This window comes from Varanus komodoensis, unplaced genomic scaffold, assembly GCF_004798865.1.
Source record: "Varanus komodoensis strain SLA01 unplaced genomic scaffold, ASM479886v1 scaffold35, whole genome shotgun sequence".
NCBI lineage: Eukaryota > Metazoa > Chordata > Lepidosauria > Squamata > Varanidae > Varanus > Varanus komodoensis.
In genome coordinates, this window is record NW_025335856.1 from 1,983,142 (window position 1) to 2,009,979 (window position 26,838).

Genomic DNA, 26,838 nt, shown 5'->3' on the forward strand with positions numbered 1-26,838 from the left:
CCCCTTGGTACACATGATGGGCACAAACAAATGCCAAGGTCTTCCTTTCTATTTCACATATCCTAGCTAGTATGATTCATTTTGAACTTGACAAATAATCATTTTGTTCATGATTCTTGGACAGCATAATAAATCAATAGATGCTATAGCTTTCAAGGGATATTTGTCTGACATCAAACAGAGTGGTGAACCGATGGCCATTGATTTACTGACACCACAACCTTAATGCAAAAACAGTGGGACAGTCCTCCACAAATCCCTAGAACTAACTGTGGTGAGTTGTTGGTAGCATTATTGTTTTAAAGTTGAGTTCTTTGCCTCAGAATGTCACAGGTTTACATTTTATCCCTGCAAAATATATTAGTGAAAATAAACTATATTTTTAAATCCAAAAATGTTGGGCCCCTATCATAAATCTTGGACTTCAACACTTCTTTCATTACAAGGACTTTGCCTTGGCATAAAGTCTTAATAATAACTAATAATTAGCCTAACTGCTGTTGGAGAAATTCAGATAAATCCTGGTAAAAATGGTTGCTTATATGTGCCTTTGTATTATAAAATCAAACCTATAGTATCCCTGAACCTCTTTCTCAGAAAGTACCAGGATTCCAAGCCAGGCTTCTGTATAATGTTGTTACTTTAAAAGATTGGCATTCTCAGCTTGCCTGTGATGCTGAAGGGAAGTTAATCCCTGCCAATTCTTTTGCTAACAGCAGCAACAGCTGATAAGGCTGCCCGGTTAGTTTTCTGGCAGAATTGCAATTACCCTAATTTGCAGGATCAAACTCACAGCTAGAACACAATAATCCCAGCCTTCCCAAATTGTTATGTCAATGTCCTGTAGTCCCCCCTGCAAATCTCACATTCTTTTGACTGTGTTCCCCTTATTTTGCCATCACCTACCCTGCTGCTGTGTACATGTGACTTAGAAGCTATAAAACACTCTGTGTATGTTCTGGAAGTTTGTAGTTGGTTTCACCTCTACCAGGCAGGGCTGTTTTAAGTTCGAATTCTCTGCAGAGGGTGCCTGGGTGCTCTTTCAATAAATCTGCTGATATACAAAATGACTTTCATTTTGTCCCATTTGTGCATTCTTGCAGCTGCTGTCAAGATACCCTGACAATGCTCACATACCCATAAACTGTTTGCTCTTTTTCATTGTCTCGAATTTGAATTTACCAAACTTAGCAGTCACATGATGCTCAGCTTCTTGATATCTATCTATATGTACTTGAAAGTGAGTACCATTTATTACAGCCAGTTTCACCTGACTCTTGTGAAGAGTTATATAAAATGCATTTGTGAAGCATTATTGTAAAGATCGATAGATATTTTAGTTGATCTCACTGACCTCTCCAGAAAAACAATGCCCTGAGGATCTCGGGGCGGACAGGGGGAGCCTTACAATTTGTCAACAGGTTGTAGTGCCCTGGTAAGGTGTTTTCTGCGTTGCACTGGCTAAACCTTTCAGAGAGAGGCTTAGCAGCGGTGTTCAATCTTACCAAAAGGGCGGCGGCTCAGCGGCAGAGCCCCAGAATATTTTCCATTCAGACCGTTCCGGATTCAAGGCCTGCCATCTCACGGACAGTTGCCGCCACTGACCGGAGATTGCAATTTGTTGAGCGGACCGACGATCTGCCTAAGGCACCTAGTTCCGATGTTATTCTAAGGACTATCCGTGCTATGCATCTGAGGAGCTGGTGGTGTGCCTAGGCTCAAAGAGAAGGACTGTTGATTGCTGGGAAGCTGTATTACCCCCCTCCCCGCACCACAGACTTGCCATAATAGAGGGGCAGTTGCCCTGCAAGGCACGCTTGCACGAGAGCAAACCCACGGAACACGGAAGGACTCGTCTTCCGACGCTCGCGTGGCCGTGCATGGGCTGCTCTTTCTCCCTTTCGCTGCCCAATTAGCTGCTCTCCTTTGGGAGGCGGTGTCGTGGTGGGGCAGCGGGTGGCGGGTGCCTCGCCCGCCCTTCCCAGTCCCATTCCGGGAGGGCGAAGAGAGCACCGCCATGAAGCGCCAGCTCCTCGCCAGCCTTGTGCAGCTCCGCCGGCGCGTCTCCGCCTTCGTAAGTAGCGCCGCCGCCAGGTAACAGCCATTCCTCTGGATTAGGTTCCAGTTCGCTTGGCCGGGAGGCCGGGGAGCGGGACGGGGCGGCTCGGGTGCTTCGAAGGGTGCGCGACTTGGAGAGCGCCGATCGGGGGCGCCTCGGGTTGCCTTCCGTCGCTTCTCGTCTGATCGGTGTGTGTGAGCCAGATCTGTGCTTTGACATCGGGCTTGAGGGACTGACTTGGTGTTTGATCAAAATCCTGAAGTCCACCAGCTGGAGGCAGGTACTAAATAGTGGCTCAGGTAGCTGGTGGAATGTTAAGAATTAAGGAACACAGTGCCTCTGAGCATGTTTGGCCCAGGATTTGGTGTGATTAGCCCCAGAATCAAGCTGGCACTAATCCCAGAAGTGCTTTCTTATGCCCAAAATAGAGCTACTTCCCTTGTTGTGTTCTTTTTCAAAAGCCCAATGCTGGGGGCGGGGGGCTGCTTTATTATTATTAATTGCATGTCTATATCTCCGATTCACTGGAGAAGACCCTCATGCTGGGAATGACTGATGACAAAAGGAGGAGGAGAGGGCAGAGGTGGCTAGATGGAGCCACTGGGGTGGTGGGTGTAGGCTTGGGTGGACTCCAAGGGACAGTGGAGGACAGGAGAGCCTGGAGGAACGTTGTCCCCGGGGTCATGATGGGTCAGGCACAACTTTGTGACTAAACAACATACCACCCATAGCCAAACCTCACCCTACCAGATTTCAACCAGACCTGATGCTGTTTAACTTCCAAGATTAGACAGGATCAGGCACATCAGGCTTTGTGGAAGCTAGCAGGTTTTATCTAGTTCTACCCAGAAAATAGGGAATCAGAAATATCTAGCATCTCCCCAGTCCAGTTTTAGGGCAACTACATCCATTGCCTATAAGCAGTGGACTCCTCTAAGGAGTGTTAGATGCCTGTTATTTCACACTGAGCAGAGGGAAGCTAGTGGGCAATCCAAGGCTTTTCCTTTAAGCCACAGAGGCCTGGTTTTGCAGCCTACCCAATGCTTGCCTGTATCTGTTGCCTACATTTCAACTTATTTCTTTCCCTTCTAAAGGGACTAGCAACCTTACATTTACTGATCTAGGTGAAATGCCTTACTTCTCTGCTTCTGATTGCACAAACATAAGTTTTGTTGCAAAATACATAACCTGGGATCTTTACACAGGAAATACCTTGTTTTATCAGATTGCCTTTTCCCAGTCCATCTGTCTAGCTTATATGTGCCAAGATATGTAGATTCAGCCTCTTCCCCACTTCCCTAGATTCATATTGGAGTTCTTAGTTTGATTTGGGGCATATAATCATGGTAGTTAATCCAACACTTTCCCTGCCTCTCCTGAGTACACCTGCATAGCATCTAGAAAACTTTATATCTGCCCAGAGAAAAATAAGAGCTATGAAAAGCCGGATGGATGGATGGATGGAAAGAAGCAACAGGGATGTTACTGCTCAGGCAAGCTAACTACTAGAGTTAGCTTCTCTCACCCATCACTACCCCATAGCCTTTTTAAGTGGGCTGAGATAATCCACAGCTTTCTTGTTTCAGTGATCCAACTGCTTGGCTTCTTCTCCCCTACAAACATGACTCCTAAAATGTAAACATCTGTGTGTGCCTGGACTGCTATGTTAGAAGACTGGAAGCAATTCTGTATGGGAGCCAGGTTAGGATGGCTTTAAAAAAACTGAAAGGGTTCAGGAAAGCCAAGCGCATATACTGAAGAGAACACATCCATGTTCCTGGGCCAAGATGCAAAGAACCATAGAAAGTGCTCTGTATGTCACACAGTTTTGGGTTTGGGTGTCCTAAGTAACGATACTCTGAGATCCAGCAGGCTATCTTTGCTTTTGAGAAGGATCTTGGAATTGTTGTAGATTACAAGCTGAATATGAGTCAACAGTGTAATGCGGCTACAAAAGAGGCAAATACTATTTTGGGCTGCATTAATAGAAGTATCACTTCCAAATCATGTAAGTACTGGTTCCCCTTCTCTCAGCACTGGTCAGGCCCCATCTGGAGCACTGTGTCTCGTTCTGGGCACCACAGTTTAAGAAGATGCAGACAAGCTGGAGAAAGTTCTGAGGAGCCCACCAAGGATGATCCAGGGACTGGAAGCAAAGCTCCATGAAGGGAAAGGGCATGTTTAGCCTTGCAAAGAGAAGACCGAGGGGAGATGTGATAGCACTCTACAAGTACTGGAAAAGCTGTCACAAAGAGGAAGGACAGCATCACTCGATCATCCCAGGGTGCAGGACACAGAATAATGGGCTCAAGTTACAGAGGAAGAGCTTCCTGATGGTTAGAGCAGTACAACAATGGAACCAATGACCCAGGGAGGTTGTGGGCTCTCTCACATTGGAAGCATTCATGATGCACCTGGATAGCCATCTGAGAGGGATGGTTTAACTTGGGCTCCTGCTCTGAGCCAGGGTTGGACCCAGTGGCCTTCTTGCCCCTTTGCAACTCTACTCCGCTGTGATTCCTTGCAGTTTCAGGACTGGTAGGAGGCTCTCCTGTTCAATTGAAGGAAAGTGAGTACGAAAATCCCATGATGCCTGTTTGGATTCTGGCCCTGAAGTGGCACTGAAGAGTAGAGGGGTCCACTAAGGGGTTTTCTGGCCATAAATGGTTGGATGCTGATAAACTATATGCTATATTATGATAAATGGAAGGGGTTTTAACATTTATTTTTCCTTTTCCTGTGTTCTAGCTTCTGCCCTTCAGTGTGTCAGGGAGCTTTTGGGGAAGACTCCAAGCCTCAGCTGTGAGCCACGCTTACAGTACAGAGGCCACCACGAAGTCAGCTGGCCACTATCCCGTGCCCAATAAAAAGGATTTGCCAGCTGATATAGCAGAGCAGATGGAGGAAGCAGAAAGGAAGGTAAATGCAACCTGTTGGAAAAACTCATCACTTCAGAGAGGCTTGTGCGGCCTTTCTTATGGCTGGGAATGAGAGCAGTTATAGGCCAATGCACTTGGAGAGCAGCCGGCTGGGGAAAGCCAGGTTTGTCCAGACATGCGGAGGAAAGAATCTGGATCAAAGCCTCTGATCTTTAGCTGGTACAGTGGCTGAAACAAAGCTGAAATGAGCTTCACATCAGAGAGTACTGACTCAAGCGATGCTGCTATGACCAGAAATGCAGCAGTAGGGTCAGTGAAAGGCAGTGAGCAGAGTGGTTATTAGAAAGACAGTTGAGAAGGGTGGCTGTGTTCTTTGCTACTCCCCTGGGCACCCCTGCCAGCTACCGGTGGCAAGGTAAATCAGTTGTATAAAAGCCTTTATCGAATGCTACTTGGGATGCTACATGTCTCTTTCAGGGAAATTCGGACATGTATTGTGGGTCACCAAAGCATTAAGGCCAAGGTAGCAAACGAACCGTGTACAGTGGCCCAAAGGGTGGTCAGTGTAAACCTCCTCTTTTGGCTACTGGCTTGGGACTGCAGAAGCGATGGGGTGACTGAGCACCTGGGAGCCAACATGGTGCATTGCATTTGTCTTATGAGGCCACAAACTTGTTCCTTGAGAGCAAAGAATACTTGCAAAACTCGTAATTTAAAAGATGCTTTCTATCAGGTGAGCCTATTCATCCTTCTAAGATAGTACTCTCTCGTCTCCCAGGCAGTGGCTCCCCAGGTCGCAGGCGGAGGACATTCCCATATCTTCCTACTTAGTCCTTTAAATGTAGAGGGAAAAGATTGAGAACCTGGGATATTTTGCATGCCTTAGGATGTGTTCCCCTACTGAGCTGCGGTTCCTTCTCATTGCTATGGGGATTCAGAAGCAGAGACGTGGCATTAAAAAAATTATAAATGAATGCTCTGCTAGCCACTAATATGTTGGGCACACTGCAGGGGCTGTTAGTGGTTACAGAAACAGATCATGAGAGCTGGTTGTCAAGAGCGTTTTGCAATCCCAGCAGGGGAAAAGTATAAAAGAAAAAAAAGAATCATGGCCAGCTGATAGCAGCAGGGAAGGCAGCAAGGCCATGCCAGCTGTTCCCAAGTGCCAGCAAAACCCTTTGGGGGCAGCTGGGACTGGCAGGTGCCCTGGCATTCTTCACAGACGTGACAAAGAGTTTTTGCCATTCCTACCAGGCAAGTTGCTAGCTGAGTCCTGCTACCCACAATGAAGTCGGTAGCCCAGGTCTGGATGATGCAACAGCCCATCCTGAGTGCAACCATCCCAAGAATAACCCAAGGGTTGTCGAGGTGGCTTGTTGCTCTGCAGTGTCCTCATCCAAACCCACAGCTAATTGTGTCATACGAGTATATCTGAGACAGGAATAACATCAGCAATGCATATAACATTACTGGATATGTTAAGATGCCTGATCAGTTTTTTCTCCTCAATGTCCAGAATGGGTTTCTGCCCAATGTGTTTAAGGTAATGTCTCATCGGCCAGCAGAATTTAGAGCCTTCTTTGATTATCACCATCTTGTCATGAACAAGGAAACAGGTAAGATGGGAACTCAGCCTGGACTATAATCTGGAAGTATCTGTCTTGATAAAACTGCCATATGCCATCAATGGTATACAGAATTCCATTGGTGTTGCCAATGGGCAAGCTAAGCACCTCAGCAAGTAGTCTTTCGTTCTGACAGTAAGATAAGTAACATCAACATCATTAAGGTTAAAATCCTGGCAAATGCTGCAGACAGTCCACTCATCCAGAAGAATTTAGTGTGTTGGTCTTCAAAAACCAGTTTAAGTAAACCCATCAGTGATGGTTGGTGCACTTTCTAAGATCTCCATAAAAATAAGAGGTGCATTTGAGGTGCCCAGCACATTCTCAACAAGCAACACACATCAAAAGCATATCAAACGATGGAACTTGTAAATGTGCTTGTGTCTCAGGTCGTGCAAGTGAGTGCAACATTCCCCTTCCACATCTCACACACACACACACCAAAAGAGTGTTAGATTTACATGTTTGAGGATTACCAGGCTCTCTCGATCTCTCTCAACACCCACCCCCACTTCTACTGCATCTCTCTGATAGGATTAGTTCATTGGAACAGTGTAGAGATCATAGTTCTAGTTCTGATTACCTGATTATCGGGGATTATTTCTCCTCAGCACATATTCACATGCCGCAACAATACACACTGGCAATAAACCACAATGTGTTAGTTGTGTGAACAACCCATAGTGTACCTGAAAGACAATTGGGCTCACCGTAATTCAGCCGGGGTGTTGGCTCAATCCTTCCCCTTGGTCCTCCCATGGGTATCCTAGGAGACTGCAAAGCCAGGGGATTGTGACTGCAAAATTTACCCCAAAAAGTTTTTTTTTAAATTGCTACCATTGCACAACTGGGGAAGGATGTAGTTGTGACAGGGTAAGAATTTGAAGCCTCTCCTGGGGCGATGTCATGGGGTACCTGCTGCCAAGTGCACAAAAGAGGTTTCAAATAGGCCCAACGTTTCCTTTCTTTCAGCAGCTGTCAAAAGGAGAACTGTCAAGAAACTAAAGATGTCAGTAATCTTTGCATGCAAAAGGTGGGGTGATTTCCACCCCACATTGTTGTGAGATTCCTGGTTTGTTTTTACAAGGTCCTCTGAGCACATTTTGCCCTCTCCCACTCACCATACTCTTAGCAGCAGCGACCCTCAAGGACATTGCCTTAGCCCTGGCTTCCCATTCCCATACCCACACACCTACATATATCCACAGTTGTGTAAGTGATTTTTTTTAATGCATACCTATTTGCACAATATTTTGTGCCAAAAAAAGTTCTTCCAGCCACTCTCAGCTCCCCACCCCTCACCCCAGGGCTGTTCAAGGGATGTTAGTGGTTGCAAAAACAGAGATTACAAAAGCTGGCTGTCAAGAGGCTTTTGCAATCACTGAGAAAAAGATAAAATGACAAAGAATCTTGGCCAGCTGATGGCAGCAGGGAAGGCAGCAAGCCAGTGCCAGCCACCTCCAAATGCCACCCGAGTTCCTTTGGGGTTGCTGAAACTGGCAGGTGCCCGGCCATGCCTGGCAAGCGTGTCAAGGAGTTTTTGCCACTCTTACTAAGCAGGCTGCTATCTGAATCCTGGTACCCACAATGGAGGCAGTTGCCTGGGTTCTTATGACAGGACAACCTATCATGGGCACAACAACCCTCTGAATAAGCCACCAGTTGTCAGAATGGATTGTTACCCTCAAACAAGTCACCTCCTGGACTCAATCTGTGTTAGCAACCCATGATGGGTTGTCATAAGAACCCAGTCAGTAGTTTGTTTCTGCATGTTGGTTACATGCTGGCCTGTGATTTCTGTTGAGTGAGAGTTTTAGAAAACTTATGATGCAAAAGCACATTGAATAGATACAAGTACAACATCCTTTGGAGATGAGAGAGACGTGCTTGCAGATTCAAATTACAATAGCAAAAGACATACATTTCCTTGTAATAGTCTGAACCAATAAAGTCAGCTTATTGAACCTTTTTCAAGCTGAGGTATGAATTTCATTTTGGAGGATCTCTTTGGGTCACATTCCAGTGATGGCCATGGCCAAAGGAATGGGGGTAAAAGACACAAGTCAAAAGCAAAGGGTCAAATGGGACAAAAAAGCCTAGAAATTTTAATTTACACTCTTACTGCTAAGCCTTAGGAGAGGCACTTGAACCTTTCAGAATCGAAAGAAAAAGCTGCACTGCCTAGTAAAGCTGGATTCTCTGTAGCAATGGAGGGATTCTGTAAATAAAGAAAGAAAAGAATGTGAAAATTCAGGGTTTGTACACTGCAATGAAGCAATTCCAGGAAAGATTCCCGGCACCTGTAAACACAGAAACAGGTTGTCAAAGCAAAAACCCAGAATCTTGCGACTCAGTCCAGAGACTACTCTGAAGACTACTTTGCATATCTGGTCTCCCACAGGAAACCTCAGCATGGCTGACAAAGAGCTCATTGCCGTGGCCACAAGTATTGTTAACCACACCCCCTACTGCGTAGCTGTACATAGTGCCTTTCATCGGATGTACTCCAAGAAACCAACCTTGGCAGATCAGGTGAGTTCTCGTGGCCATCTTGTTCATCTCAGCTATCTGTGCGCTTGACTTCTGTGCTGTTCTATAAAGTCAGTGACTTCTTAAGGTTGAACTCTTGTGCATGTATGGACAGAAAAAACCCTACAGTTCCCAGCATGCTCCAGTTATCATGGCTGGCAAGGCTGGCTGGAGCATCTGAGAGTTGTAGGACTGCTTTTTAGTCTCTCCATGCATAGGTTCGCACACTAAAGCTTTGTGTACTTGTTTCATTGCTACTGTCTGGGCCCATGCAGTCTCCCCACACTGGGAAAATGTTCTGTTGATGATCAATAGCTGACCTGATGTGAGAGATTTTGCCTGCTCTGAATCTCACTTGCACTTCAGTGGAAGCTTTTAAAGGGGGTAATTGATATGGACAAAGAACATTTTGGGCTTGAAGAAGTTCATTGTTGGAAAAGGAAGGGATAGCCCTTAATTAGTTGATACTATATTACTGGATATCTTACCTTAAAGGTCTTTTGCAAAAACTAAGAAAGTTGTTATTATTTTGTTTAAATGATTTTAACTGGGGCTTTAGTATATTAATGGCCGGATGCTGTGGGGTTTGTTTTATTCTAATTATTTATTGCAAGCTATCCCAAAACATTCTGTAGGGGATGGGATAGAAAAGCTTTTAATATATAAATAAATCCTTACACTTAGGCTTTGAATTAGCCATAAGAGAAACCAAGTTTGCTATTTTCAGTAGCTTTGTTTGTGTCCAGGTCATGGTGAACTGGAGAAAGGCTGACCTAAGTGATCGGGAACGGGCCATGCTGGAGTTTGCACTTGCCGTCTGTCGAGCAGAGAACATCACAGAAGAGCATTTTCAGAAGCTGGAGGCACACGGATTTGATCGAGAAGATGCCTGGGACATTGGTGCCATTTCAGCCTTTTTTGCCATGGCAAATCGTATAGCTCTGCTGACAGATATGCATCCAAATCCAGAATATTACACCATGGGAAGGATACCAGAGGAAAAAGAAAAGGGTAATTCCTCCTAACAAATCCTTGCGAGGGCTTTGATCTCCACTGCTGAATCCCAGCTTGATCAACTATTGAGTGGGAATCACAAGGTCAAAATCAGCAAGTATTGGAGACAGTGAGATGAGTACATCATCTTCAATTGTCTCTTTCACTAAAATGAAGACATAGCAAGATTAGAATCAGACATAGCAAGCTGTCTGGCTTCTTCATAAATGATAATCAGTGATATACTGTGATTAACTACAAGAGTAACACTTGTTTCTACTATATGTAATTGGCCCAGCACATAACTGTTATATGAAATCTCATAAGGACCAAAATTGGGAATTGATTTTTAATCAGATACTTGAACATTCATCCATTTTATGTCCTGTACAAATACCAGAGACTGCCTAGTACATATGTGATTCTTTTTCACACCAACCTTTCTATTTTCTGGAGATTTTTAGATGCAGTTTTAATCTTGCTGTTTGATTTATTCTGCTTTTACACTTTTGTGGTTTTTATTTTATTCATTACAGTTTCACCATTTTTAAAATTACCATGGGATATGATTGATTGGTTTGAAAATACTTACCAAAAGTAAGGATGTAGTCTTTGCTGTAGTGGTCTCCTTGTACATTTTCCCAGGGGCATTTCATTCTACCTGATCTCAAACCATAAGGAGATGAAAGAGTGGCATCCCAGGGCTTTACTAAATGACCTTACGGTGCCATCCAGTGGAACTGTCTGTAGCTCTCCAGGCTCTGAAGATTATAGGCAATTGATTGAAGGAAGAGATTGCCTCTGTGCTTCCTGCACTTTCCAAACACCTTCCTTTCAGCCATCTAAATGGTTTTCCCTTCCTTCTGAGAAAAGGCTGATGCTCCACTGGGATTCCTCAGTAGCCAGTGGTGCCTTGCTCCTTCCTGCCCACCTCACACTGGCTCTGAAAACCGTCATCCATCTTCAGAGCCCATCCACCACAGACTGATCCACACTGATTGTAAGAACTGATTTGAGGGCCCCTCCAGGGTGGAAGTCCCAACTCCAAACGTGTAAGGCATTCTGCAGAGGTGGGACTCCAAGCTATCCTATGGCTCCCATGGATGGACACACACACAAAACGTAACATGTGCAAGGAAAGGTGATCAAACAACTCCCGTTTTTGCAGCACCCTCTTGCCTTTTATAATTGACACTCATACAATTCCAATATGAATCGCCAAAAAACATACTCTCCTCACCCCACTGTCCCCAAATAATGCACGTCAAACTTTTGTCATTGTATCTCCTTTGATCCTAGCTTGTTTTAAGGACTCAGGATAAAGCATAGAGAACACATTTGATCCATACTTATTCATCAACAAGGGCCAATAGTATCACTTCCGGTTACGTTGCGGCGAGATCGGCAGCGAAAACTGGTGCTCCGTATTTCGCACCGAAATCCGCTTACCTGGGGGCTTGGAGAAGCCCAATTCACTGCCCTGGGGGTGGGCGGGCGGTGCAAGAGTACGAGCTGCTTTTGGTGTGTCTCGGGGCGGCGGCCCTCTCACCCGCCAGGGGAAATCCTCGATTTCATGGTGAAGGGGACCAGAGGGGGACTTAATCCCTCGGTAGCTGTCGGCCCCGGTTAAACAACGGAAAAATAAGAAAGCTTTTAACTGGACCTTGGATCTGCTAGGTGAGACCATATCTATTTTAAGAATTGAACCCTTAAAGGAAATTCCTGGAATAAGCATTAATTTAGATAAAAAGCCCTTCAATGGAGGGGGAGAATTCCCCCCCACACACACAGACTTTAAGCAGCGACAAATCTGGGGTGATTGAGAAAGCTCAACAGTTCAAGAGCTGGGAAAGAAGAACTCTTTTTTAATTTCCCCAAGAGCGAAGAATTAGATCTGAAATCTACTGTAAATCAATTTAAAGAAAAAGTCCGTCGTTTCTCTTTGTTTACATTCCTTTCTGGGGCTTTCATGGCAATCTGACCATTTCCGGCCATTGTATATGAAAATCGAAGATACACGCTGTCATAAGCAGTCCTTTGCTGCCATCCTGAGGTCATTTTGCCTTACAACAGGCTCTTTCAATAAAACTTTGAACTTCAACTTTAAGTCTCTGGACAGTACGGTTAGAACCGTCTTGGATGTGCCACTCCTTTTATCCGCTAAAATAACTAGTAGGGGTCTGAATCATTATTTTTAATAATGAGTCCACCTGTATCTGCTAGTCAAAGTCCATCTCAATCAAAACCATCGGATCTGATGACTCAACAGGAAAAATTCCACAAGGAGATACTGACAACACTTATAACATTTCAAGAGTCAATTCAAGAGTCTATTGTTCTGGCTTCAAAACAAAAGAAAGTGACCTCAGAACAAAATAAGAAATTGGAGAAGATGACTTTAGACCAAAATGAAAGTTTGGAGAAGCTGGATAGTCATATTCCAGCTATAAATACTCAATTTGCAGATATTCAACTTCAAAAAGTACAGAATGAACAAAAAAAAAGAGGTGGAAAATAAGACTGATAATATTGATAGGAAGACCGAAGTGGTGAGTAAGAAGATACAACATTTAATGCAAATAAATAAGACACTAGGGGACTCAGTGGCTATATTGGAGATGGATAAGGCATCTAACTACTTCAGACTACAGAATGTACTAGAGACAAAAAATGAAGACTTAAATGACCTAATAAATACAATGCTAGCTGATGCTCTTGGCATTGAAAAGAAAGAGATTGCTAAAGATATTGATTTGGTCTATAGAGCAAACTCAGGCTACGTGAGAAGACATAAACTTCCCAGAGAAGTCCATATTAAATTTACAAAAAGGTCTACAAGAGATGAAATTCACAAAATTATACGAGACTGGCCATAAAGATGCCAGCAAAATGAAATAATTGCTTTGAAGCAAATACCCTGGAGAATCAGAGAAGGACAGAAGAAATACCAATTCCTTACCTCAAAGCTGACGGCAAAAGGAATTATGTTTAGATGACTGATAGCAGAAGGGATACTCTTTAACTGGAATTCCAGAAGATTCAGATTAGATTCAATCTTTAAGGCTCAAGAATTTTATGAAAGCTTTAAAAGTGCATTTGAAGATGAAGATTGAACTGAAGAAAAGAAGAAAAAAATGGAGAGGTGGAGGCTGCAATTCACTTGCAGATGAAGAAGAAACAGCAATTTTAGAACAAAGATGAACAGCTATCAAAACAAAGAGAAAAGTTAGAAATGTGAAACCTAAATATAAATAGGTATATACATTATATAAATACGGATTTTAAAATGGAAGGAAGAATTGAATTACTCTCAGTAAACATAAATGGACTAAACTCTCCTCCTAAGAATTTTTGAAAAAGAATTTTTTCTCAACTTCAAAAATTGAAACTAGACATAATTTGCCTACAAGAGACGCATATAAAAAAAACCACCATAAACTTCTGGAACACACCAAACTTGGTAAGGTATTTATATCTTCGGCCCATCAAAAGAAAAGTGGTTTGGCCTTATATATTAAAGAAAATCTGGATCCTAAACATATTTTTTTCAGATGAAGATGGTAGAATTCTAATGGTCGAGGTGACAATAAAACAAAAGAAGGTGCTGGTCTTGGTGGCAGTCTATGCACCTAGCGACCAACAGGAAACTTTTTACCAAAAATTACATACTTTACTTAGGCAAACTAAATACCAAACCCTTTGCTTAATGGAAGATTTTCACGCAATTGTTGATTTTAAAAAATGGACTATAAGAGCGGCAATAAAGGAGAAAGAGGAAGAAGAATACTTCCAAAATCTTTTTTTTAACTTACTAGAGGAATTTAGACTTATAGATGCTTGGAGACACAAAAATACAACTACAATCAAACACAATTTTTATTCGAATAGACATAGGTCATGGTCCAGAATCGATATGATCTGGATGACTCCAGACCTAATTCCAGATTTGCTAGAAATTGAAATAGACACAAATGTGTGGGCTGATCATAATCCCATAACCAAGGCCTTGAAAGGAATACCAAAGCTGCCCAGATGGACATTTAATAAATACTTATTAAAAGATAAAAACTTCAAAGAAGAAATAACAAGGGAATTAAAAATTTTCTTTCAAGAAAATAAAGTAGAAGAAACCTCTTCACAAAATGTCTGGGATACAGCTAAAGCCTATGTTAGAGGACTGATCATAACCTATACAGCAAAAGCAAATGAAAAAACAGGAATGGCTTAAACTAATGGATGAGCTGATGAAGTTGGAACAGGAACTACAAAAGGATCCTTCAAAAAAAGATCTTAAGATACAGATGAATATCTTAAAACATAAACTGAATCTTTTAGAAACAAATGAATAAACTAAGCAAGTTAAAATGGCTAAACAGAATGTCTTTGAAAATGCTAATAAACCTGGAGGATGGCTAGCTTATAAATTAAAGGAAGAAAGAGAAAAGAGATTAATTTTTAAGTTGAAAGACAGAGAAGGACAACTACAAGTACAAAGTGCACCCATAAGGAAAATAGTTGAAGATTTTTTTGCAAAACAATATCAAGCCAAAGAAGTATCAACTGAGAATATTCAAGAATATATCCAGAATGAAAATCTACCAAAGCTGCCGGAGAATTTTAAAAAAATATTAAATGAGGAAATAACAATGACAGAAATAAGGGAAATGATTAAGAGGCAGAAAAATGATAAAATTCCTGGCCCAGACGGACTACCTGCGGAGTATTATAAATGCTTTGAAGGAATCTTAAGTACACCACCGAAGGACATATGTAATGCAGTATTATTAGAAGCCAAAATACCAAGCACTTGGATTGAGGCAGATATTACCCTAATACTGAAAGAAGATATGGACTTGACACAGATCCAAAATTACAGTCCAATATCATGTCTGAATGTGGATTACAAAATTTTTGCCTCTGTAATGGCAGAAAGGTTGAAGAAATTCTTAATAGATTTTAAGCATACAGATCAAAATGGTTTTTTCCCTAAGAGACAAATTAGAGACAATGTGAGGACTATTCTGGATATTCTAGAGTATTAGGAAGTACATTCTGAAAAACAAATGGCATTATTGTCCTTAGATGCACAGAAGGCATTTGATAATGTTAATTGGCAGTTTATGAATCAGCAATTAAAACAAATGGAATTTGGTGAAAACTTTATAAATGCAATAACAAGCATTTACCAAAAACAGACTGCAAGGATAATAGTTAATGGAGAATTTACAGAGACTATAAACATTCAAAAGGGCACAAGACAAGGATGCCCTTTGTCACCATTGCTATTCATACTGATCTTAGGGGTTCTCAAGGAAAGTGTCAGAAAAGGTACGGATATCAAAGGAGCAAAAATTAAAGATGAAAACCATAAACTTCAAGCATTTGCAGACCTAGTTTTCATCTTAGAAGATCCTCTGTTAACGGTGCCTAAATTACTAAAAAAATATGGAAGATTATGGAGAAATTACTGAAAATAATAGCTTATTCTTTTCTCTATTTAAGTCAAAAATCTTACATTGGAGCAAAAAACAGCATTGATGGAACAGGTACATCTTCAAATAGTTAAAAAGGTTAAATACTTGGGAATTTGGTTAACAGCTCGATGTGCTACACTGAAGGAAGACAATTACGTTAAATTGCTTAAAGCGATTAAGAGTGATTTAGAAAAATGGACTAATCTACAACTATCACTGTTGAGAAGAATAGCTATAGTTAAAATGAATATATTACCTAAGCTTTTGTTCTTATCTCAAACAATTCCTATAAAAATCAAGAAAAGGTTTTTTGATGAGTTAAACACGTAAGTTTTGAGATTTATATGGCAAAAGAAAAAACCAAGAATTAAATTAAAAATGCTTCCAGAGGCTAAAGGGAATGGGGGTTTTGGTCTTCCTGATAGCTTGTTGTACTATCAAGCATGTGTTTTGATGTGGTTAAAAGAATGGATAACTCTTAAGTAACAAGAACTTTATACCTTGAAGGACATGATATGCAAATGAGGTAGCACACCTTTATGTGGTATGAGAAACGTAAAACCTATGGGTATTTCCAAAACCATTATATTAGGAACTCATTGATTTCAGTTTGGGAAAAACTAAAGAAAATAAACTTTCTCCTAAGGAAGCCCTTGTATATCCAAACACTTTGAACTTTAATAAGATTGTGACTTTGATCTTTCTTGGTGGCATCAAGTACAACTACAATTGAGGTATGCTAAAGATTATAAAATGTATGGCTTTTACAAGGAACAAACATTGTTTGATCAAATAATTTTAAAATCAGATGAAAAAATGATCAAAAGATTGTATAACTTTCTCTTAGATATGAAAATGGAAGATGAACAAGTAAAGGAAACTATGATATCATGGGCACAAAATTTTGAATATAATATTGAGTTGCAGAAATGGCAAAAGTTGTGGGAAAGGAATATTAAGATAACTTTGGCAACCTCATATAAAGAAAATCTTTATAAAATGTTCTATAGATGGTATTTGTCACTTAATTAGCAAAAAATGTTTTCAAATATGTCAAATAGATGTTGGAAATATAAACAAAAGCTTGGTACTTTTTATCGTGTGGTGAACTTGTGATAAAGCAAAAAAATAATACTGGGTTAAAAGACATAGATGGCTTGGGGAAATGTTGCACAGACCTGTAATATTTAAACCAGAAGTATTTTTATTAGGCATTCTCCCTAATTATTTCGATAAACAAAGCATATATTTGACTTTATGTGTAATCACAGCGGATTGTATTTGCTCAACACTGGAGGAATAATTACCAACTGAAGAATTGATTCTAAGGAAGATATTGGACTGTGCAGAAATGGACAGACTGTCTTTTAAGGAAAAAGACACATACTGCTATCAAACTCTGCACTTTTTATCATTGGTTAGAGAAATGGGATTATATTTAGGGCTGAAATATACATTAATTGTAAAGAGAATACGGTAACTCAGTGTGTCTGATGTCTTTGGAATAATTACTGTCTTATTGGTAGAAAATAATAAAAAAAATTAAAAAAGGGCCAATAGTATCAGATGTTGATTCAGTGACTTTACAGGGCCTACACAGCATTGGAAGATGCTGAATTCCTCATGATGCCCATCCCTGCAAGTGCACTGAGCATGCCCTGGCCAAGAGCCTCCCCAGAGCCTGCAGCCGGAGCTTGGTGGACCAATTGACGTTCTGAATAGGTGCAGGTGTTCCTAAGGAACATCCGTGCTATGCATCTGAGGAGCTGGTGTTGTCCCCGCGCGAGAAAGACTTCTGGCAATCGGGAAGTTGCAGTATTCTTCCTTGTCCACGCGCAGGGCTTTATGACGGTCGCTCTCCGACGCCGCGATCTACCAGGCGCGCGCTGTGGCCACGAAACCCTCGCGCCGCGCGCTTGCTCAGAGCTCGGGGGAGGGGCCTGCCCGCCGTCGCGTGGGGGCCGGGCGCTTCCCATGGCCGTGGCCTTCCATTGGCTGCTGCCTCGCCCTTCCGTTGCCCAATTAGCTTTTCTGCTTGGGAGGTGCGGCGACTGCGGGGAGAAGGAGTGCTGGCTGAGCATGCGCACTTCCTCTCGACGCGAGGATCCGTGTGAGGGCGCCCCACCCTGTAGTGCTTTCCTCGTTCTTCTGCTTCTTCGTCTTCTGCGACCGCCGCAATGAAGCGCTTGCTCCTCGCCGGCCTCCTGCAGCTCCACCGTCGGGGCTCCGCTTTTGTAAGTAGTGACGGCGGGGCTGCAGGACGCAGGCGGCCGAGCTACCAAACCGATTCCATTTCCACCGGATCCGGTTAGTTAGCAGCCCGCGTGTTTCGAAGGGTGGCCATCCCAGGCATTGGAGAAGCGGGGGACGCTTATTTCCTGGGCACACCCCGGATTACCGCCAGCCGCTTCTCGCCTGACTTGTGTGTCCCATCAGGCCAGGCAAATAGACAACAGCTCACAGATGGCTTCTTCTGAAAATGCAGTCTCAGGCTCATGGGAACCGTCCGCTGCCTTCCCGTTACTAAAACAGCCTTTTTTGGTGCCATTCAATGTAATAGACTACAACTCCCATAATTCCCAGTAATGGGAGATGCAGTCCCATGCGTCTTCAGCATATGAGGTTGGGGGAAGCTGGAATAAAAGATCCCTGCATCTGATTTAGGACAGTAAATTCGACTGCTTACAAGTAATGGCTCAAAGGCAGGAGATATGTGGGAACTCCTGGTGCCGGTGGTTTTAGCCTTCTTGGTGCTGGCCAGCTGACTATTTTAGAATACAGTCTGTGTGTTTGCCCAGTGGAGAAATGACTGCTGGTATATTGGGGTGGGCGAGTGGGTCAGAGGATCAAGTCTGTTTAGAAATCAGCTCTGAGTTCCAGAGGTTCTAGAAGGGCTGGGTTGAAGTTTTGTTGACCCTCGGAAGCTCATGGCATAAAGCACCTTTGACCTGTTACAGTTCAAAGCTGCGATAAGCCCCCAATAGGAGCCAGGCTTTAAAGGAGCTGAAAGGTCTCAGGTAAAGTCAAAGGCATTTGAGCCACACAATGCTGAAGAGACTGTCATCCATGTTCCTGGTCCAGGATCCAAAGAACAAAGCAAGGAGTACTACACATTCATAGTAGCTTTGGGTTTGGATTTCCCAAACGGTCCTCTGAGCCATCTAACAAACTGTATTTGCTTCTGAAACTATGCAGCACTAACGCAAGACAATCAAAGGGGAATAAAAATCTCACATGAAGTAGCTGCTTGGATATTGGCCTTGCAGTGATGCTAAAAGGCAGAGAGAGCTACATGTTCTGGAACTCTTAGGACCTCCTAAATGGTGCAGGGCCAGAAATGGTGCAGTTAAGCATTCTGCAAATAATTTTTTGGACACACACCTTGCTGCAGCCTCTGATTCCCCTGCTGGCCACCCCACCCCCTTTTCCTGGCAGCCAATAGTTTGCTAGTTTTCTTTTTCTGAAGCCTCTCCTAAAGCCCACCACCACCACCACCACCACAACCCTGTGCACCACTGGAATGCAGCCCCCAAGCACATCTGGGGAATTGTGTTCAGGTCTCGAATTCAACACCCCTGCCATACTGTAACAAATGCAAGTTTTTCTGCCTTTCTGTTTTCTAGCTTCTGCCTCTAAGTGTGTTGGGGAGCTTTGGAGGAAGACCCCAGACTAGAACCTTGAAGCATGCATACAGCACAGAGGGAGGAAATGTCACTAAGCCAATTGGGCGCTATCCAATACCTAATAAGAATGATTTGCCATACGATATAGTAGAACTCATGGATGAAGTAGAAGTAAAGGTAAGAGTGTCTTGTCAGAAAAATGTCATTCTGAAGATACTTGAAGCACATGTTTTTAACATCCTTTCCAAGACTGGCACCTGGCTGTGGGTAGTGGGATTTGAAGCCCAATACATCAGCAGTGTGGGCACCAGCACGAGGAAGACTGGTATATGGACAGAAAGGTAGTCAGTTTTGATCAGGATTTTTTTATCTGCACTGCTAGCTGTCTGGATTTATTTCTACCTACTAAGGGAATGCAACCTTGTACGTAGTGGGTCATTAAAGCCATTGTGCCCAGTAAGACACATAAGACATGTACAATGACACATCAGGAGCTTTATTTCTTTATTTAATATTACATCTTGGATCTGCTCAATAACCAACATTCTCTGGGATAATTAAAACCATTTGGAAAAAAACCTATAATGCCATAGAACAGGTAAAAATAAAAAGTACAATACCAATATTTAAAAGAATAAAAACAATGCAAAACAAGCAGCACAGAAATTGATGAAACAGCCATTAAAAATTGAGAATTAGGTTGTTAAAATGCTAAATGCTCGGCCTTTGTTTGACACCCAGAAGATAGCAATGGAAGTGCTAGGCAAACTTCTTAAGGAATTCTTTGGGGAGTGAGAAGATCTCATTTGAAGACTTTCTTTTTTTTTAAGTTTTGTCTCTTGATGGTCACATATGCAACAGGGCCCTTGAAAATGACCTACGGGTCTGAAGAGGTATATGTGGGTGGAGACATGCCTTTAGACATTCTGGTCCCAAGCTGTTTAGGGTTTTAAAGGTCAACACCAATGCTTTGAATATGGCTTGCAGAAAAGATCAGAAGCTAGTGCAGTTGATAAAACACTGGCACCTTATGATGACATTGGCCAATCCCAGTTAGTAATCTAGCAATTCTGTCTTGAACTAAGGAATGTTTCTGAGCCATCTTTACAGGTAGTCCCACATACAGTTCATCAAAGCAATCTAGCCAGGAGGTACTAGAATATTGATAACTGTTGACAGGCTATCTCTGTTCACATAGGGTCACAGATAGCTGGGTGATAATTTTCCCACCTACCTGATACTGCAAAAACAAGGAAATGATTGGATATCTGGCAGTCTGTGTGGTGGGGTTTAGAGGGTCACAAGCCTCATATTTTGAAACAAAGAATCTTTATTATACCAGCTTAGCCTCTTCATCCTTCTAACATGTTACTGTTTATTCTCCCTGGCAATTGTTCCCCACATCTCAGTAGAGGACCTTCCCATCTCTTGCTACCTGGTCCTTTAAATGTGAGGCGCAATAAATTGAGAATCTGGGATATTTTGCATGCAAAGCATGTGCTCCCCCTGTGAGCTGTAGTAGCTATATTATTGCTACAGTGATTCAGAAGCAGAGACATGACAGTGCTCCATAGTGTCCTAGTATCATAGAATAGTAGAGTTGGAAGGGGACAGAAGGTCATCAGGTCCAACCCCTGCTGTTGCAGGACTCCCAAGTTATACTACCCCATGTAACATGATGTAATTATGCTTAGGATTACACAGTTCAATGCAATCCTGAACATGCTTCCCTATGCACAGATCCCTCTGTAGCCCCAGTTGTTTCCATACCCCACATAATTTCTTCTACCTCAGCCACTCCAGAGGTTTCTGTAGCCATGTCTACAGCTGGCCCCAAGACATTTTGCTGCCTGAGGCAGGGCAGCAAATGGCAACCTCCCCCTCCCGCCTCCCAACTCCAGGTGCTTAGTAGTACTCAAAGCCAGTCAAGTTGTTTTGTCCCTTGAGGCAACATTAGGGTCTGTAAAACAATGCAGCTTCCTTTCCTGGCCTGGTAGAGGAAGTAGCCTGATTCATCCTGCAAGTACTTGCAGAATTGATATTGATTAGCATTGAACCTGTTGGTGTTTACAGGCATAGGGCCAGCTAGGAGCCACAGGAGGTCTTCTAGAAGGCTTTCCAGTCTTTGTCTCAACATTATTCATAGGTGGCTTGCAGGTAATTGTGCCATATGGGTATGTCTGAGGCTGAAAATAGAATCAGCATTGCATGCAACCTTAATCACTAAATGAGTGATTTAAGATGTCTGACCAGTATTTTTTCTTAATTCTCAGAGTGGGTTTTTGCCTAATGTGTTTAAGGCGATGTCTCATCGCCCAGCAGAATTTAGAGCCTTCTTTGCTTACTACAACGCCATCATGAACAAGGAGACAGGTAGGAACAGGAACTGATTTTGGACTATAATCTTATGGAAATAATAACTCTTGGATATGAATGCCATAAACTACTAGTGGTATATGGAACTGCAGCCGTGTTGCCAGTGGATGGATGGTGTAAGTGTTTTTACCCAGCCTTCCTTGGTTCTATTCTTGGTATAACTCTCAGACAACAATAACTCCCATTGACTGTAAAATCCTGAAAACTGCTGCATTATTCCTCTAGTACAAAATAATGTAGCATCCAAGAATGTCTAGCTTTCAGTAAAGAGGAAGCCATCTGGATGGTTTTGTCATGCTCAATGTGGTATATCTGTGGGTTTTAAAGGATGGCTTGAAGAGCACCCATGATGGCTTGTGCACTTTCTGAAAACCTGATGAAAATCAGAGGAGATGCACTTTAAGTTTCCAGCATATCTTAAAGGAGCAAGGCACTTTTCATATTAAAATTTAAACCTTAATGTGTAAAAATGCCCACCTGTTTGGCATCTGCAAGTGGCTAAGCCAAGACCTTAACAGAGAATATCCCCCATGCCCCAGTTGGATGCAGAGTTTTCTCCCATGTACACATAAAGTTAACTAGAGCACACCACCATAGAACAAATGCTGCAGCCAAGTTTTAATTTTGGAAGCTCTGGTAGTGGCTGTAAGGATGTCGGCAAAGAGCAAACAAGCCAGAAGAGTGGGATGCACCAGTACAGTGCAGAATAGTAATAAATGATTGAATATTAACAACAACTGAAGAAACGGCATTACAGCACAACAGGATGTTGGACCACAACACTAATACAATCTCACAACTGATACAAAGCTCTAGAAACTTGCAGGTGTGAGGGACTATGCTACACTTCTGCCTAAATTTAATTTTCTCTTTTTTTGATAAAACCCCAGACCAGTGAATCCTGTGTGTAGCTGTAGCCCCAAGGAAAGTGGTTTTCATGTCTTAGGGTGACCAGGGCCCATCTTTTTGATATTAATTAATATAGCTGCTGTTGCTTCTAGCAGATTAGAGTCTCTCACTAGCACAATGTAGAGATCATGGTTGTAGCCCTGATTTTTTAGGATTCAGATTTATCCTTTACATGCTGGCCCATGATTTTTATGAAACCTGTGATAACTGTCCAAATACACATTGGATAGTTATAACATCCTTGTGGGTGAAAGAGAATTGTTTGGAGATTTAAGCTGCATTTACAAAGGACACCCACTTCCTTATGTCTGTGCCTGTTTTCCAATCAACTTGAAACTACTGAAAGGTAGTGATTGATGGTGGCAGATAATAATATTTCAATTATAAAGTACAACTTGTCCGAATACTTGCTTGCATTGAAAAAAACCGATGACTGCAGTAAAGGAATTGCAGGTCAGATTCAGACACAAGATTTGAAGGCATGAGCTCTTGATCTTGTGAACAAATGACTACCCTCAAAATATCTTGCATATCCATTCTCCCACAGGAAACCTAAGTAAGGCTGACAGAGAGCTCATTATCGTGGCTACAAGTGTTGTTAACGACTGTCCCTACTGCGTAATTGCACACAGTGCTTTACATAGGATATATTCCAAGAAACCAACCCTGGCTGATCAGGTTAGCCCCCATGTGTCCATTTGTTCCATTTTTGTAAGTGGCTGACTTGTGTTCTATGCAGTAAATCACTCCTCAAGATGGTTATCCTCAGTGTGTTTCTTTGCCATTAGTGGGGTCTGTGCAGATGCTTGAGATGTATCTGTGTGAAATGGCATGCAGAACAAGAGGGAAAAGAATGAAGTCAGGCTTGCTCTAAACTTGAAGGCCAGTCTTCCAAGAAGTAAATTATATCTGTGAGATCTGCATAGCAATTTTATTCTTAGCACTTTCATTCTTTATTATACATATTATCAAGTAGAGAATATGAGTACAAGGAAGTATCAAAATACCTACAATAAATAGCAATTTGAAAGGAAGTATAACAGTAATTGTTGAATTACAGTTTCATGTATTAAGTATTGCATAAAATGATAGATGTTAATGAATTCATATGTGGGGTCTATGTTCCTCATATTTACTAAGATTTTAAAATTACTATACAGTATAGTGCCAGCAATGTTTTGTCCCCCAGTATTATCTTTATTTGGATTCAAGAGACTAGCTTTGCATTTCTGAGGTAACCCACTCCTGTCTTGTAATTAGGGGCTTGGGCAATTTACTTTTTTCCTTCCTCCTAATTAGCCTTAGCATATTCAGCCCAATTGGCAGCCATTTTTTAAATGTTCCCACAACACTCTCAAAATTCCAAATGTGCCCACTGACCCAAAAGAGGTTGGGTACCCCAGCTGATAGTGCAATTAAAAATCATTTTCATCAGCACAAATGTTTGACAGATGCTGCTCCCCATGCCATGATGTTCCAAGCATAAGAAACTGCATTTTCTGAAATTCCTTCTTTCTTATAGATATCAAAGATACGGGAATCATTTCTGCCTTTTCATCTAGCTGTCTTGTTCAGAATATGCCCACTATGTACGTTGATTCATATTCAAGATAATTTTAATTTTAGCTGTAAGACTCAGCTTTCTTTTCCACTGACCTGAAGTGTTGGTCTATTTGGTCTAACAAGGTTATAAGTGAACCAAATGTTGTATTTTCTAAGCCCAATGTTTGCAATTTCAGTAGGCTTTCTCTTGTGCAGGTCATAGTGAACTGGAAAAAGGCTGACCTAAGTGATCGGGAACGGGCCATGCTGGAGTTTGCACTTGCTGTCTGTCGAGCAGAGAACATCACAGAGGAGCATTTTCAGAAGCTGGAGGCACACGGATTTGATCGAGAAGATGCCTGGGACATTGGTGCCATTTCGGCCTTTTTTGCCATGTCAAATCGCATCGCTCACTTCACAGATCTACATCCAAATTCAGAATTCTACACCATGGGGAGAATACCAAGAGAAAAAGAAAAGGCCAGTTCCTCCTAACAAAGCATGCTAGCCCCTTATTGTAAGGATATTGCTGTCCTGGCACTGAGCCCCAGCTTGGCCAATTAGTGAGTTGGCATTGCAAGGTCAAAATCAGCAAGTATTGGATGAAGTGACAAGGGAATGCACATCAATTGTATCTTAATTGAAATGAGATACTCTGAAGACATGGCAAGATCAGACATGTGCTGTCTAGCTTCTTTGATGGTAATCAATGATATACTATGATTAACTGCAAGGGTAACACTTATTTCTACTATATCTAATTGACCCAACACATATCTGCTACAGGATATCTTTTCATGGGCAAAATTTGAAGCTAATTTTTAATCAGACACTGGAAAAGATAATCTGAAAGGCCTTCTGTCTCATTTTCTCTACAACTACTAAGGGATTTGGCAAGCACCTACTTTGTCTTTTCAAATGCCTTTTTATCTTCTGGAGAGCTTCAAATGCAGATCTAATTATACTGGTTTTCTTAACCTGCTTTTATAATGTTGTGGCTTTTTGCTTTTTTTGTATTTATATTTTAACTGTTTTTTTTAAATCATGCTGAGATATGATTGAACAGTGATACAAAAATACTTAAAATAAATAACTGGTGTGTCTGCTCTGTTAGTTTGCTTGGAAATCTTCCATGAGCAGTTTCATCTTCATGATCTCAGACCAAGACCTTAAGCGGATGGTATCCCAAATTTCTGCTAAATAATCTTACAATCTAAATATTTCTTTACTTCTTGAAAGGAAAGGTGAAAGGGAACCTCTGGGTTTTTTTTTAGTGAAGGTACATGTTCTTTTCATATGTTCATTAGCATCAATTGAAAGTATGAGCTGTCAAAAAATACAGACTTTCTCCCCTGAAAGAATGTACATTAAGGTTCTGTTCCTTAATCTGCCTTACTCTAACATGTTTGAATGCTCACTTAACCAATTAAATTTGCTAGATTGGACTATGATATTTATTTATTAGATTTATATCCTCTTTTCTTACATCAAACTCAAAGTGACTTACATCATTCTCCTCCTGCTGCGCTCATTCTTATCCTCAAAACAACAACCCTGTGAGGCAGGCTGGGCTTAGGGTCTGTGAGTGGCCCAAAGCCACCCAGCAGGCTCCATGGCAAAGTGGGAACTAAAACCCAGATTGCCTTAGACCCACACACTTAACCACTATGCCACACTGGCTCTTCATTATTTGCCCATTTTACCCATGTAAAGGAGACTTCAGAACTACCCTCAGGCACATAGTATGTCCACAATACATTCCATTTATCCAGTCGCAAGTTTGGTTTGATTTTTCATCTAACCTGATTAAAATTAATCCTGTTCCTTGCAAGATTAGAGTCTCTTCAGTCTAAAGGTCTTCTTAGTAGACTATCATTCATTTTAAAGAGATCTGTGGATGATTGTGACCTATGCCTCCTCAGGTTGATATTCAATCCTTGTGTGAACGTAATCAAGCCTTCCAGTGCTGCAGGCTTCATGAAATACTTCTGTAGTCACATTCCATTCTACAGACTGGTATCCAATTCCAATTGTATTTATTCAAGGCATAGCTGATTAGCAATGAGCAATAAAGCCTTTGAAAAGTCTTTATTTCTTGTTTACTCCTCCACTGATACTACTGCATGTTCTAACTCAGCAACAGCCTGGTGGCATTTTGTAGTAATCTGATGAATGTTGAAATATCATGAACATGCGAAGTATAAAGAGCCATAATACGATGTGGCAGGGAGGGGGCAGAGTTGTTGAGGGTTGAGACCTGGACCTTAACCCAAACACAGCAACGGGGCAAAATACGAGCGGTCTCCTCACCAAACTGACCAAGTAGCATGGGTCTGTATTGGAACACAAGCGACAAAGACATTGACTAACTGGGCCTGGTGAAAAGCCTGCTCAGTGTATGAAAACGCCTTGTGACAGATTTGGAGCTAGAGGAGGAGGAACTTTTATACCCCGACGCGTTGGGCATGGGCTTAGCTTTTCCAAGTGATCCTCGTGCTGAGAAACCTGGGAGACGTTCCTTGCTTGGTCTCAGTTTTGGGCACAAGATCCGATTAGGCGTGTGCAGTGTGAACACTCATGGTATCACCCCGCGTGTCCTTGTCGCATCCACTTCGTGCTGTGAAATGCTCGTTGTTGCTTAGCAACTCATCTAGCAGAGATGCACACTTTACCGCAATGGCCCTTACGTCCGAAAGAACATACTTGGCTTGCTTCATAGGGTTTGCAAGGAAAGAAAGATTCAGGCTTGCCATGGCCGACTTCTGCGCGGTACTAATCAGAGTCAATCTGAGCGGCACTGCCATTGTCTGTGAAAGACCCACCGCCAGT

At 42.1% G+C, this 26,838-nt stretch overlaps 2 protein-coding genes across 3 annotated transcripts; both read left to right on the forward strand.

Moving 5' to 3' along the window:
* The first annotated feature begins 1,977 nt into the window (after window positions 1-1,977).
* Window positions 1,978-14,638, forward strand: LOC123028115. Its single transcript, XM_044439642.1, has 5 exons — window positions 1,978-2,074; window positions 4,808-4,978; window positions 6,455-6,554; window positions 8,965-9,095; window positions 9,839-14,638. Exons 1-5 carry the CDS (start codon window positions 2,018-2,020, stop codon window positions 10,115-10,117), a joined length of 738 nt encoding a protein of 245 aa, XP_044295577.1. The 5' UTR covers window positions 1,978-2,017; the 3' UTR covers window positions 10,118-14,638.
* Window positions 14,639-17,651: 3,013 nt separating this feature from the next.
* Window positions 17,652-25,466, forward strand: LOC123028108. Of its 2 annotated transcripts, none has more exons than XM_044439628.1 (5): window positions 17,652-17,793; window positions 19,183-19,359; window positions 21,456-21,555; window positions 23,015-23,145; window positions 24,226-25,466. In XM_044439628.1, exons 1-5 carry the CDS (start codon window positions 17,737-17,739, stop codon window positions 24,502-24,504), a joined length of 744 nt encoding a protein of 247 aa, XP_044295563.1. In that variant the 5' UTR covers window positions 17,652-17,736; the 3' UTR covers window positions 24,505-25,466. The 2 variants fall into 2 exon arrangements, with proteins under 2 accessions (XP_044295563.1, XP_044295564.1); XM_044439629.1 differs by having other exon boundaries at window positions 17,774-17,866.
* Window positions 25,467-26,838: the final 1,372 nt, after the last annotated feature.